The sequence below is a fragment of the Lagenorhynchus albirostris genome, chromosome 18, assembly GCF_949774975.1.
Source record: "Lagenorhynchus albirostris chromosome 18, mLagAlb1.1, whole genome shotgun sequence".
NCBI classification, from domain to species: Eukaryota; Metazoa; Chordata; class Mammalia; order Artiodactyla; family Delphinidae; genus Lagenorhynchus; species Lagenorhynchus albirostris.
The window spans coordinates 73,593,256-73,607,221 of record NC_083112.1 but is presented as its reverse complement, the minus strand read 5'-3'; the positions used below and the strand labels follow the sequence as shown (position 1 = coordinate 73,607,221).

The 13,966-nt window shown below is 41.5% G+C and overlaps 1 protein-coding gene across 1 annotated transcript in view; it reads left to right on the top strand.

Moving 5' to 3' along the window:
* Positions 1–13,966, top strand: part of EFNB2 (ephrin B2) — a 45,929-nt gene that overhangs the window by 18,582 nt on the left and 13,381 nt on the right. Inside the window, exon 2 of the mRNA XM_060128946.1 lies at positions 4,426–4,709. Coding sequence (XP_059984929.1) covers positions 4,426–4,709 — 284 coding nt within the window. The remainder of the gene's footprint in view (positions 1–4,425; positions 4,710–13,966) is intronic.

Here is a 13,966-nt window from a genome sequence, read left to right as displayed (position 1 = left end):
CTTCCGTGCCTGTGATCTGCAAATATCGATAGTTCGTGGCACTAAATTTGACTTAAATTTATTGTGTGTATCTTAGCTGCCATTTGTTCTTTCATATTTTAAGCATCTACCAGATGTCAGACCTTGGGCATTCAGTATTGAGTCAGCCACACGTGGGACCTGCCTGCCCTCAGGAAGCTGGATTGTAAAGTCCTGGCGATCCAGATCCTAGTTTTCTGTCACTCAGAGCATCTGGTGTGGAGGTGCCTTAGTTGTTACACTCACGTTACTCTGTTTGCTCCCATGTTGTGAAGCACATGGATGGACCTGGAGGGTATCATGCTTAGTGAAATAAGTCAGACAGAGGCAAATGCTGTGTGTGATCACTTATATGTGGAATCTAAAAAACAAAGCAAACTCGTGAATGTAACGAAAAGGAAATGGGCTCACGGATATAGAGAACAAACTAGTGGTTACAGTGGGGGGAGGGAGGGGGGAGGGGCAAATCAGGGCAGGGGATTAAGAGGTACAAACTATTACATATAAAATAAGCTGCAAGGATATATTGTGCAGCACAGGGCATATAGCCAATATTTTATAATAACTATTATATATAATATAATCAATTATATGTATAATTAATTATATAACAATTGATATTAATATTATTATATTATATATAATATCATTGATTATTATATATAATATTTATTATATTATTTAAATGGAGAACCTTAAAATTTTTGAATCATTATGTTGTACACCTAAAACTAATATAGTGTTGTAAATCAGCTCTATCTCAATTAAAAAAAAAAACTGTGAAGGCCCCAGGGGAGCAAAGAGACTGCTGGGCTTGATGTACTTGGTGATAACGTAAGAAACTTACCATTTGGGCTCTCAGCTCAACCACAGCCTTTGTCTACTGAGAAACCGTAAAGTCAGCAATTAAAGAGACTGGTGTGCTAACCAGCTTGTATATCTGTATACCTATATATGCTTAAAAAGTAAACCTCTAAAGCACTCCAATATTGGGTTCTTTTTTATGGATTTAAATAGGAAGCAAAAAAAAATTTTTTGTTTTTAGTTATCTATTTTACAGCTATCAGTGTATATATGTCAACCCCAATCTCCCAATTCATCCCACCCCTGCTGCCCCCGCTTTCCCCCCTTGGTGTCCATACGTTTGTTCTCTTGAAACCATTTTTCACGGTGAAGGAGCAAATCCTTGCCTAACTTTTTGCCACAGTGTCTTCTGAAAAGTGAGCTAATGCTTTTCAAAGCATTAGGAATAGTGGGTTTTATCGGGATTCACTTTTTATGAGTGTATCAAATACGCTTATTGAAATTGAGATTCCTCTCTTTCTCTTTTATTTTGAAAAGCCATCCCATGCGTTGACCCCTCCGCATACATTGCTCCCCTGTCACTGACCGTTAAAGCTTTTTGAGTGATTAGTACCTTCTGAAAATACAGACTGAAGTGCAGAGATCCTTGTAGCCAAACCAGCCCATGTGTCCTCTGTTCTTGACTTGACCCCATCAGCCCCAGCGAAAACTAGAACTTGGATTTGGTGAGTGAAGAGAGAGTCATGAGGTTCTCACATGGGCAGGGAGGAAATCAACAGTGAGTCTTTGGTTAAGCAGGAAAAAATAATCTTCGTGAAGGAGACGGGATCTTGGGAGCATTCTGAATGAAGGAAGAGCTTGGTGAGCCCAGCTTCAGACGTAGGCGTGATGTGGGAGAATTCTAAGATGTGCAAAGATGATACACAGCTTGAGGGTGAGGGCAGGTCTGATGCATTCTCTTAAAGGAATGAACTGATGGACAAGAGGATGGACCCATCTGGCTGCTCAGGATCCTGATGTCTGAAGCCTGGATGGGCTCCCGGAGGAGGTGGTCCAGGGTGAAACTCGCTCAGTGTGGAGATCAGAGCTGAGAAGAGGCAGGTACCGGTGTCCAGGCTGCAGACTTCTGTTGTGATTCAGGAATACCTTTCACTACAGCTAACGTGGGGCTTGCTCTGTGTCGGCTGGTACAGAAGCCGGTTTCGGAGAGAAGATGTTTGGAACGGGGATGGGAAACCCCAGACAGGAGCTGGCCTCTGGTTCTCGGGTGCAGTGAAGATTTCCTAAGAAGGTCGAGGAATAAAACATGAGGAGAAGGATGTGTCAGGAAGGTGAGCCTTGTAACCATATCTAACTTACGTCGACTGCCAGGCACTTTGCCCCTGCTTCCCAAGCCCAGCAGAATCACTGAGGCACGGGGGCGTGGGGCAAAGACTTAAGCCTCAGACATTCAGATTCAGTCCTTCAGTCTGTTCATCAGAAACCAGAGCTGTGTTTCAACCACAAAGATGATGGAGACCACTGGCCTTCGGGGGGGCAGGGAGAAGACCCTGGAGGCCTTCAGTCCCCTGGAGTTGAATTTCCCATGCGCCTCCCCAGAAAACTGCAGAAATGGCCAAGAAGTTCACAGAGAGGCTCTTACTAAGTGGTGATCTACATTTGTCAACAGTTCTAGAGAATCCTATAAGGGTGCACACATGATGGTCTGAAATTTGTCATTATTATAAAAAATAGTCATTTTGAGTTCTACTTCACAGAAAGATTTTGTTAGGTGATTCTCATTCACTTTTTCAACTTTTTTTTTTTAATATATGTCATATATCCTTGCTTTAGCAAGCTCAGTTTAAAAAAAAATAAGAAAGAAAGGGGGCCGCCCTCCCTTTGGGATTGTAAAAGAACACATTCCCAAGGAAGAGTGACAAGCCACTGTGTTCAACATGTATTTTTTTTCCCTGCCATAAAGAGTATTGGTTTTTAATATAAATCTGTAATGTAATTTCTGTTATGTTCTATGATGCTTCATAATCAACCTCATGCACTTTTCAGAAAAATTAATACCGTTCATTAACATTCATCATCATCTGTTCCCTCAGTATCAATTTGAAATTGGCGATGCCCGTCATCCTGGTTTTCTCTCTCTCCCTCCCTCCCTCTCTCTCTCTCTCTCTCTCTGTCTCTCCCCCCCCACCCCCGTGTCTGTCTCTCTCTCACCGAGTCTGTCTCTCCCTCTCTCTCTCTCTCTCTCTCCCCCCCCCCCGTGTCTGTCCGTCTGTCTCTCTCTCACCGTGTCTGTCTCTCTCTCTCACCATGTCTGTCTGTCTGTCTCTCTCTCACCGAGTCTGTCTCTCTCTCTCTCCCTCCCCCACCCCGTGTCTGTCTGTCTGTCTCTCGCTCACCGTGTCTGTCTCTCTCTCTCACCATGTCTGTCTGTCTCTCTCTCTCTCTGCCTCCCTCCCTCCCTCCCTCCCTCCCTCTCTCTCCTCTCTCTCTGAATTATGACCCATTCATCGTCATGGCTGGTGGGCCTCCCTGGTTCAATAAGAGGTTGGATTGGAAGGACTCAGACGTGATGCTTTGTTCTCCGGCTTCAATATTTTAATGAGCCTGCAGGCTTGGCTCCTTCGGAAGGAACAAGAGGGGATTTCTAAGTGTGTTTTTAGTGTTAGCACTTGTCGAAGGATGTTCGTTACGAAGCTCTTGTTTCAGTTTCTCCGAGAAACTCCCCATTAGGAAAGATCTTTCCGCAGCATGGCTGGGAGAAAAGAGAAAGGGGAGGAGGGCGCTGTGGTCTGTGAGCACCAAGGGGATATAGTGTGTCAGTGGTTTGGGTTCTAAAGATTTGCTTCTAAGAATTAACTGGAGCAAATACATCTCAAGGGAGGGGGGGAAAAAAGGTTTGTGGGGCAAGGACAGGGACAGTAGTTGCTGTCTTCCCCAGTCGAGGACTTTTCATCTTGCAGCTGAATCAATACTCCAGCTAATTATTTCTGGTTGTTTTTTTATGGGTTTGTAAGATGTTTCTTTTGTTTGGGGTAATAAAAAAACCCATTATTTGATCAGTGACTGACTAATTATGATAAGTAATTTGAAACATTCTTGATGAAACTTGTCTGTTAATTAGCATCAACAGCAAATGGAAACTAACAGAACAACAAAGTCTTGTCGCATCCACTGCTCCCTGGAATTGCTGCCCTCTTTCTGTGGCGTGCCCAATAAACTGAGGCTGCCAGTGGTTAAAAAATAATGAGCAGATGGGAAGGTCTGACTCACCACCAAGGAAAAGTCATTGTGAAGTTACACAAAGGAGCACTGAAATATTACAAGCGAGGGGGCGGTAAAGAAATGTCAGTAGGTTGCCTTGATCCTACTGGGTAAAGTCAGGAATGTGGTTTCTTTTTTTTCTTATTTTTTTTTCTTTAAAGCTTAATTCCTAAATACATTCATCCCATGCTGATCTGAACTCAGATATGTTTGGTCAATAAAAGTGTGGCTCTATAAAATTGTGGTTTGGAATTCTTGATGTTCTCTGGCCATATTGTCATTATCATTTAATACTGTTAATTTTTTATCAACTCAGTGGCGCTTTTTTTTTTATGCTTTTAGATTTCTGCCTGGACAAGGACTGGTTCTATACCCACAGATAGGAGACAAATTGGATATTATTTGCCCCAAAGTGGACTCTAAAACTGTTGGCCAGTATGAATATTATAAAGTTTATATGGTGGATAAAGACCAAGCAGACAGATGCACTATTAAGAAGGAAAATACGCCTCTCCTCAACTGTGCGAGACCAGACCAAGATGTAAAATTCACTATCAAGTTCCAAGAATTCAGCCCTAACCTCTGGGGTCTAGAATTTCAGAAGAACAGAGATTATTACATTATATGTAAGTATAATTCTATTCATTTATGTTATAGAAATTAGGATAAGCTAAATAGGTTTGTATCAATTTTTGTTTCCTTAAAATTATTACTGTGGCAAACAATTGGGTGGGAATCTTTGCTGAAAAGTTTTTTAAAGAAGCCCTAATTGAATGAGGGACCCCTGTACTAGTACTCCTCATTAACATAGATACCCAAAGAGAAAACGCCTCCTAGAGTTTTTGTAGTATTGAAATAAGCGGATATATATGAATATATTCAGCATCTCTACTGACAAAACCATTTTTAAGAGCCATTGGTGAGATTTTGATAGGTGAATCTTGTGCAATGACTTTTCTCTTCATCCATCCATCCATCCATCCACACATCCATCCACACATCCATCCACACATCCATCCACACATCCATCCACACATCCATCCATTCACTCATTCATTTAGTATTTACTCTGTGCCAGAAACTGCATAAATGCTAGGGGTTCAACAGTGAACAAGGTGGCAAAGTGGTACCCGATCCTCATGGAGCTTGTAGGTTCCAAGAATGGGAGTTACAGGCAACGCACACGAGTACATGGGCGCCATTAAAACCAGGTTTGGAAGAATAAGAAAAAACCTTGGGTTTGTTCAATGAATTACTTTTTTGTCTACCTATACAATAATTTGACACATGGTTTTAGGAACAGATACTGTGTATCCTTTGGGTCCTATCTGAGCTACTGTTCACTCCTGAGGCTGTGAAATCTGATGAAACACGTGCCTCCTGGGTGCAGGTCACCTGGCACAGAGTTAGGGTTGTTCCAGGCCCAGGGTCTGTCTGAGTGCCGTCTGGGTGACCAGGATAGCTGTTCACATCAGGCGAGCAATGAAATGGTTTTTCTTGGTTTCTTTGGTGGGAGTCTGCACTCACTCGTCATGATGAGCTCCAGGTTGTCAGAGGTACTGAGCTGCTGTCTGCTGGGTGTGCTCTCCCATCTCTGGGTGATCAGGTTGAAACTCTGGCTTTCTCTACCTCCTAGCTGCTCTTGAGAGTGCAAAAGCAATAATTCATTGACTACTTATTAAATACTCAACAATATACTCTCTTCTGTTTTTTATTACACTCATTAGTAATTAAAACAAAGGTGGTCATAGCCGTCTAATCCTTGTTCTTCGCTGTGAACCTGAAACGCCACAGAGGCTGAAAACGTAGTTTTAAACCAACGTGATACACATAGAGTGGCTTAGTGAGAATAAGTAACAAAAAGAGAAAGTGGTGCATTATAGATTTTAAAGCACAATGATCATGAAATGAAAATAAAAGCATTTTGAGGGCTGGGACAAGCAGATGGGGTGGTAAAGTGTATGAAGTAAGAGGGAAATCTTTGAAAATATAAAATAGTCATTAGACAAAATAAATGGAAACCTTAAGCTTTTGGAAGTCCAACCATGTCTTAAAAAAAGTCTTTTTAAGTAGGACTGTTTACCAGGATGTTTTTAGCATAGCATTTATAGGGACCCACCCTACTGAATTCATTAAGCAGGTTAAGACCCCTGAATAGGGTGGGGAAAAGGACGAGGGGGTGCCTGAAGATAGATGTTCCTCAGAGTGAAATACGTCTCTAAAACTGCACCTGCAGCCCTAGCTGCCGACTGGCTCTTCAGGGAGGTAAGCCACCACACCCGAAAAGCACGTGGTAGCCCGGGATACAAGAATTGTTCTGAAAATAGAGATGAGGGTTTCAAGTTTGAATGCTGCTGGTTGGGTGGTTGTTACAGGCTGGGTGGGGAAGGGCCCAGGGCTCAGAGGGTGGCCGGGAGCCCAGGGAGACTCAGAGCACAGAGTTGAAAGACTTGCGCCACGTCACAGACATAGGAAGACACTTCAGATACTTTGGGAAACGCAGGCCCCGTTTCCCACCCATCCTCCAGCAAAGCCAATGGATGGACAGCTTTCCCTGAAAGGGAAATGAAGGATGAGAAGTACAACTCTCAAAAGAGTTGGAAAAAGTTAATGCTGACCTGCCATTGCTTCTTTGAGGATCACAAGGCACCCAGACAATTAAGAGATTTTTCAGAGTCAGTGCTTTCCACAGCCAGTGATCACTCACACATACACACAGTCACACTCCACTTAAAACAGTACTACACTAGGCGGCATGATGGAACACTGCCCGTAACACTGCAAATCACCACTTCAACTTTGAGAGAGTTAACAATGTTGGTATTTTTGAGTTGCTACAAAGTATATGACATGTGTTTAACTCCAAATCTTCCTGTCTAGCTAGTAAGCACCTTCATAACCAAGAGTATTAGTATGAACAGCATCGTTATTGTGTCCTGGTTTCTTTCCATAGGAGGGAAGAAGAGAAGTGATAGTTTGGGGCAGTTCTTCATAACCCCAGAGGGGAACAGTCCAAGTTGCCAATGGACTGACTTGGAATTGATGTTGTTCGGTCATTCCCTAGATGAACTGATTCCAGGAGCGCTGGGCCAGGAGCCCAGAGACCTGGGTTCTAGTCGTGCTGTGTGAGCTTAACGAGAAAGTCACTTCATTTCTTTGAATTTTGAATTTTGAATTCAAAATTCAAAAAAGAAATTTTGAATTTCTTCTCTAGAAACTGCTTTTACTGTTGTTGTTATTCTGGCTAATGATGGAAGTCTCTAGTTCCAAACCGTTTTATGGTTAGACATACACATCCAGTATGGGATCTCTCGTCAGGGTGGCTCTTCTCCAGTTGAATGGACAGGATCTGCTGTAAACTCTTTAAAGACATTGAATTTGATTTGTAGTGTTACCAGGTTTAAAATACAGGCATCACACTTTTAAGTTCTAGAAGTCAACATTACTTTTAAATTGGGAGTGTACTTTTAAACCTACGGAGTATCCACTAAATTCCCCTAGGAAATGACACGACAAAATGACATGCATCCTCATTAGTTTTTCTCCTAGATGATTATGTGCTTTGACATGTGGCAAAATGATATATATGGGTTTTCTTAATGTTGAGAATTGACTTTTTCAGGTGACCTGTTTCAGTCATTAGACTTGGGTTTAATTTGCATAATAAAATCTCCTAATATTAAATGATCCAGAGGTGGGGATGTTACAACCATTTGGTCTGTTTGTCATTACATTCAGATTCTTCATTGCCTTAAAAAGAAAGTAAACATTTTATATAACCTACAGTTGTTTTGATCATGTCTTTAAAAATTTTTTTAAGTTTATAAAATAACTATCTGTTCTGAAGTGGCCCATTGTCAAGGGAAGCTCTGTCTTAGAAAAACACACCAGTTAATACAAGGCGAGCATTCCTAACTGTGTTCTCAGCCTTCATACATAATTGTGTCAAAAGCTTTTCTTGTAGACACTTTCTGTGCTTGGTTTCCAGTTTCTTTTTAGTTAGAAGTGATAACCCGGAGCTGAATGAGTCAGAAATTCTGGTGTGGAGGCCCTTTGCAGTATCTGCCCTTACGAAGGTTCCATGGCTTGGTCATCCAGCCTCAGCATAAAACCTTGCAAAATACCTACAAAGAGGTTTTCATCACACTACCAAAATCATGTGAGTCAGAGATGGATGAAAATGAATGCCACCGTGTGGATACTTTTTAAGTGAACGATGGGCACAGCCCAGCTGTTGGAAAGAACACCTTATGCCCGAGGCACCTCCCACTTTAGCTTTGTGTGGTTTTTTACATTATTTTACCTCAAATCTGTAGCCAAGACATGGATTTGTGGAATAATCTAAAAGTCATCATTTCTAATGCCTGTTCGATTAAACGTTGCTCTGAAACTACACCCTGCTGTGTTCACAGTGGTCCTTCCAAAAGCCACTCCTTGCTTTCCTTGCCTGGGAAAGTCTTCCTTGAGAAACACTGAATGAATTTGAATGAGTCACCATTTCTTAGGCCCTTCACTGGTTTCATTCTCCAAAGCAATTTTTAAAAAAAATTTTATCAGAGCATATTAAAATTAGGAAACTCCTCAGTCAGCTTTGCTGTTTTTCAGACATCAACTCCACTTCTGAGCAAAAATGCAAAATAAATTAAAATGCTTGCACACAAATATAAGGAAACACTATTCTTAAAGAATCAAAACAGAAGAACAGCAGATTCCATTCCTGTATTTTTGTTGAGTGTTTGTTTTCCTTTTTTTGTTTGTTTGTGTTTTTCTTTTCTGTTTTTGATTTACTTATTTCTGGGAGTAAGTGTAGCAAGTGGCACTAAAATATACTGAATGTACTGTAAGCCCTTTCCCTAGCAAAATGGTTATGGGAGGTTTCAAATATACTTTTACATATAGATATCTTTTTTTTTAATTATTTTTTTTTAATTTATTCATTTTTGGCTGTGTTGGGTCTTCATTGCTGCGTGCGGGCTTTCTCTAGTTGTGGTGAGTGGAGGCTACTCTTTGTTGCAGTGCATGGGCTTCTCATTGCGGTGGCTTCTCTTGTTGTGGAGCACGGGCTCTAGGCACGCGGTCTTCAGTAGTTGTGGTGCACAGGCTCTAGAGTACAGGCTCCGTAGTTGTGGCACACGGGCTTAGTTGCTCCGCGGCATGTGGGATCTTCCCAGACCAGGGCTCGAACCCGTGTCCCCTGCGGTGGCAGGTGGATTCTTAACCACTGCGCCACCAGGGAAGCCCTAGATTTATTTTAGAATATATGTGTGGCCTCTGTAACGTGATTATGTGCTTTGCTTGATGAATTATTTATATGATAAAGGTAGCAAAATCTACATTTCCATCACTAAACATCAGCAAGTTCAAGGCTGTGACAACATCAGCCTGTCACTTATCTGACTTTGAGGTGGGGATTTACGTTGGATACCTTGCATACCATTGGTGAATTCAAGCATTTAAACACATTTTTATTTTTAACCTACGACGGTCATCAGAATCTTCGGTGTTTGGAGGATACACACACACAGCACTTAGAGCGACAGATGAACATGGTAGTTAGCTGAGAGTCCCAAGTCAGGCAGACCTGGGTTCTTGAATGTCCTTCGGCAAGTAACTTACCCAGTCTGCCTCAGTCTCTTCATCTGTCAGCTGGGGATGATGTGCATTTAGATGGGGTGATGTATGTAAAGTGCTTGCCTCCATGGCTGGCACCAAATAAGGACAACTGAGGGTCTATTTGTGGGGAGACGAGGTGGGGGGCTGGTGTGAGACAGCCTGTGCTCTCCTGAGAGCTGGCGGGCGGGGAAGATGGGCTCAAAAGTGTCACTTATTTGAAATGCCGTCCACAAAATGAAATTCCAGTGATCGTCCAAGTTTCAATAATGCTGCGTAACTTAATTATAAGATCTTCCCTCTTTTTTGTCTTTTTGGAGTGTTATAAAAGTTCTTTTGTCCTTGGGCTTTCCTTACCAAGAAACACGCGTTTATGGATTTTTTTTGTTGGTGGAATTGCCCAAGCTTGTTAGCAGATCCTCCCTAAGTCTCAAAAGAGACAGACTGGGAGGAGGGTTCTACACATATAATCATCCCCCACTTACCATCTCACCAGCCTTGCCAGGGCCTTTTCTCTGTTCCTTGTTACACAAAGGAAAGGCTTATTATTATTGATCATTTCAGCAACATTCCAATGTAGTATAAATATTCTTTTAGAGAAAAACGTACATGTCAGGGTTGCCTTGTCACTGAGACAAGCTGGAACACTACATCATTTCACTAGTCTGGTAATGAAAAGCATCATTTCTTTTTCTTTTTCTTTTTCTTTTTTTTTTTTTTCCAGCCGTGCCACGCAGCTTGTGGGATTTTAGTTCCCTGACCAGGGACTGAACCCGCACCCCCTGCAGTGGGAGCACGAAGTCTTAACCACTGGACCACCAGGGAAGTCCCCCGAATTTCTATTATTTTTTAACTTAACATAAAATCCTTTTCTGACCATATTGAAGGCTCTCTCCTAGAGTATATCAGTAAAGCTCCTTGTTCAATTTAATATGAATACAGCTTAAATTCTTTATACTTTAAGGAATAAAATCTCAACTTCTGCTCAGTTGCAGCTTGTGCTGAGAAGCTTCTGGCTCGAGGGTCTGATGGAGTCATGGTCATTGGGGTATTTATCCCGTATCTGTCAGGGTTTAGGAGGATTAGACTATTGTAGATTGAGACTCTGTTCATATTCAACTGCGTCACCTAGGCAGTAGTGACAGCTTATCTCATTTAAAGCTAGACAGAGATTGCCCTGTGAGCACTGTTCCTTATTCCCAAAATAACTCATGAACGGACAAGATGACTGGTTCTTAAAGCAATGGGGAGAGACTGAAAACCTCCTATGTAAAATAAGAGCAGATGAGAAATGAAAGTGATTCCTTGGAAAAAAAGGATTATTTAGGAATTGCTCAGAGTAAAACTGCCTTCACTGTTTCATAAAATACATCTTAATATCTCTAGCACCTGTATTTATAGCTTTTGCAAAGTTCACTTAGACTTGTAAATAACTGAAGTCCTGGAGACTTCTTTGTACAAGCATGAGAATGAGTTCTTTCTTAATAGCCTTTAAATATTTATCATCAAAATTTAAAGCAAAATAAAGTACTTTAAGAAATAGCCAAGAGGCATTAGACAGACATGAAAAGATTACTTGGCGAAAACTTATTTATATAGTTTTTAAGAGTCCCACGTTTGTTCCTAACAGTCTGAAATCTCAGGCTGGGTGTTTGATCACTTAGAGGGAAGTGTTATGGCCTCACACACTCTTTGAGACTGTCACTTTACAGTCTCAAAGGACAGGTGACAGAGGAATTTTTATCACTGTGAGAAAACAGAACTTGGAAAGTGTGAGTAGTTTAGTACAGTTCACACAGCCATTGAAATGTCAGGGGCAGAACTCAAACCTGGTTGTCAGACCCTTAGACCAACATCATTAGTTTATGACAGAGTGTCCTGGGTCACCAAGCATATACATGTACACAAAGCAAGAGGAAAGATGGTCTAGTCCAAAGCACACTACTTACAGAGTATGGTAAAGAGAGTACGAGCACATACACGTCACATACATAGTGACAGTAAAGAGAGCATATGTACATACATAGTGCATACGTAGCAATGCAAGGATGCTACTCGAACTGGATATCAGACAACTCTGTGTTTGTATCAGACGTGTTGGGCCAGAGGCCCTGTCCTTTGTTGTAACGTATAACTAACTTCAGTCATGGGCCCCAAAGTTGACCTAAAAAATTCTACAGAGCAGTAGGAAAGGAGAAAGGGCCATTGGTTAATGGTGGTTGTAATAGAAATTTGTCGAGTCCCCTGAATTTTCTTTTTTCTTTTTAGAGCTACTATCAATCAGTTCCATTTCGTCAATAAGACTGTGCTTTGTGTTTTATCGAGTACAGTTGACCCTTGAACAACACAAGTTTGAGCTGCTTGGGTCCACCTACATGCAGATTATTTTCAGTAGTAAATCCTCCAGCACTGCACTGTCTGCTGTTGGTTGAATCGTGGATATGGAATAACTGCGGGTACGGAGGGCTGACTATAAATTGTACTCGGATTTTCGACTAGGTAGGGGTTGGTGCCCCTAACCCCCATGTTGTTCAAGGGTCAAATGTACTTTGAGCCCCTCAATGGGAAGTGGCTAAATAGTAAAATTAAAAATAATAAAAATCTCTCAAATGTACAAAAGAGGTAGTAAGAAACTTCAAATTTCCTTAGCCAAGTATACAAGTGCTACAGTTTGTGTGGATGGATGGGTGGATGGGTGGATGAGTGGACAGGTGGATGGATGGAAGGAGGGAGGGAGGGATGGATGCATGGGTAGATGGGTGGATGGATGGATGAGTGGATAAATGTATAGATGGATGGATGGGCAGATGGATGGACAGGCAGAACCTCTGTCAGGAGCGTAACTGATCACTTCACAGAGGAGCTAGGCTGTGTGTTGCTAAAAGACAGTCCTGCTTTGCAAATGGCTTTCTGCATTAGTGGAGTAACCCAGTTTCCTTGTTCCTGATGTTAAACCAGGAGATGAAGGTATTCTTTTATTGAAGCAAACATGTGGAAAATTGCTCTGGCTTCTTGGAGCATAGAACACATCCCCTGAACGGAATTAGGTTCATGTGTAGGGCAAATTCAGACAGGGCACTTTACTGGGGTTACCACTGGTCTCTAGATGGTCAAAGCAAATAACATCATGTCCATCTAAGCTATTATGCCATCAGAGTGGTGCATTTTCTCATCTACAGTGTTATGTTCTAAGCTGTCAGCAAACATTAATTCAGTCACTGGTGAAGCCCTACCACCCAGAGGTGAACTCTGCCTCAGATGGAGGTTTTCCACTTCAGTGCCGCGGTCTCCCAATTACTGGGTCATTAATATCATTGCAGGCGATTAGTGACAGCAGACTGAGCACGAGGCTTCTGGGATGTGTGCCCTCCCCACTGTGAACTTTTCACTCTGACCCTTCGCTCTCTAGACATTTCCACATCTCCACAAAGATATGTCAATGATGAAGACCGTCAAAAACTCGGGATGGGCTAGAAATTGTGTGCTAGAAATAATTCATGCAAACACATGTTTTTTCATGGCTCAGAATATTTTTATTAGATGTTATCACTATCTCTTGACCAGGAAGTCTCATATTTAAAAAAAAATCAGAATGCTTAAGTAAAGCTAATATAGACAATAGGGAATTATGTTTTATCTTTAGAACTCTGACATCATTCTTTTTTTTTTTTAACGTGAGTTTGGTCATTATATTGAAGTGGTCATCTGGCCCCCTATTTTTAAAACATGATTCTTCTTCCTTAGTAGGTTTCAGCCCATATTAAGGTTGACTCTCATGTATAAAGGTAAATTATGCTTTAACCATTGACTATCACATTCTCACAATTCATTCTGAATCATTGTGACACTAAGATTAACTCCCTGAAAGCACGCTAGATGTAAAGTTTTTTAATGAAATCTTGTTGAAAATTTTTCTTGCCTAATGAGAGATTCTACCTGCATAAATCATCATAACTTGTAGCAATAAAATTTTGGACTCAGAAAAGGATGTTTTCCCGCAACAGAATTTATGAAAAATCAAGACATCAAGGTGTTGCAAGCAATATTTTGAGGGGAAAGAAAGTAAGCCACTCATAAATGATCTCGTGTGTTTAAGCATGCCTCTTGTAAAAAGAGGGGCCAGGTGATTTATTACCAGGCCTATTTGATCTTTCTCAGGAAAGTGTCAGAGCACCCACTGAGCCTGGAAGGTATTTCTGTCACTGACATATCCCTGCTATGTGTGCACATACTTGCACACTCACATTTACCACCTGTTCTTTTCCACTCTGGT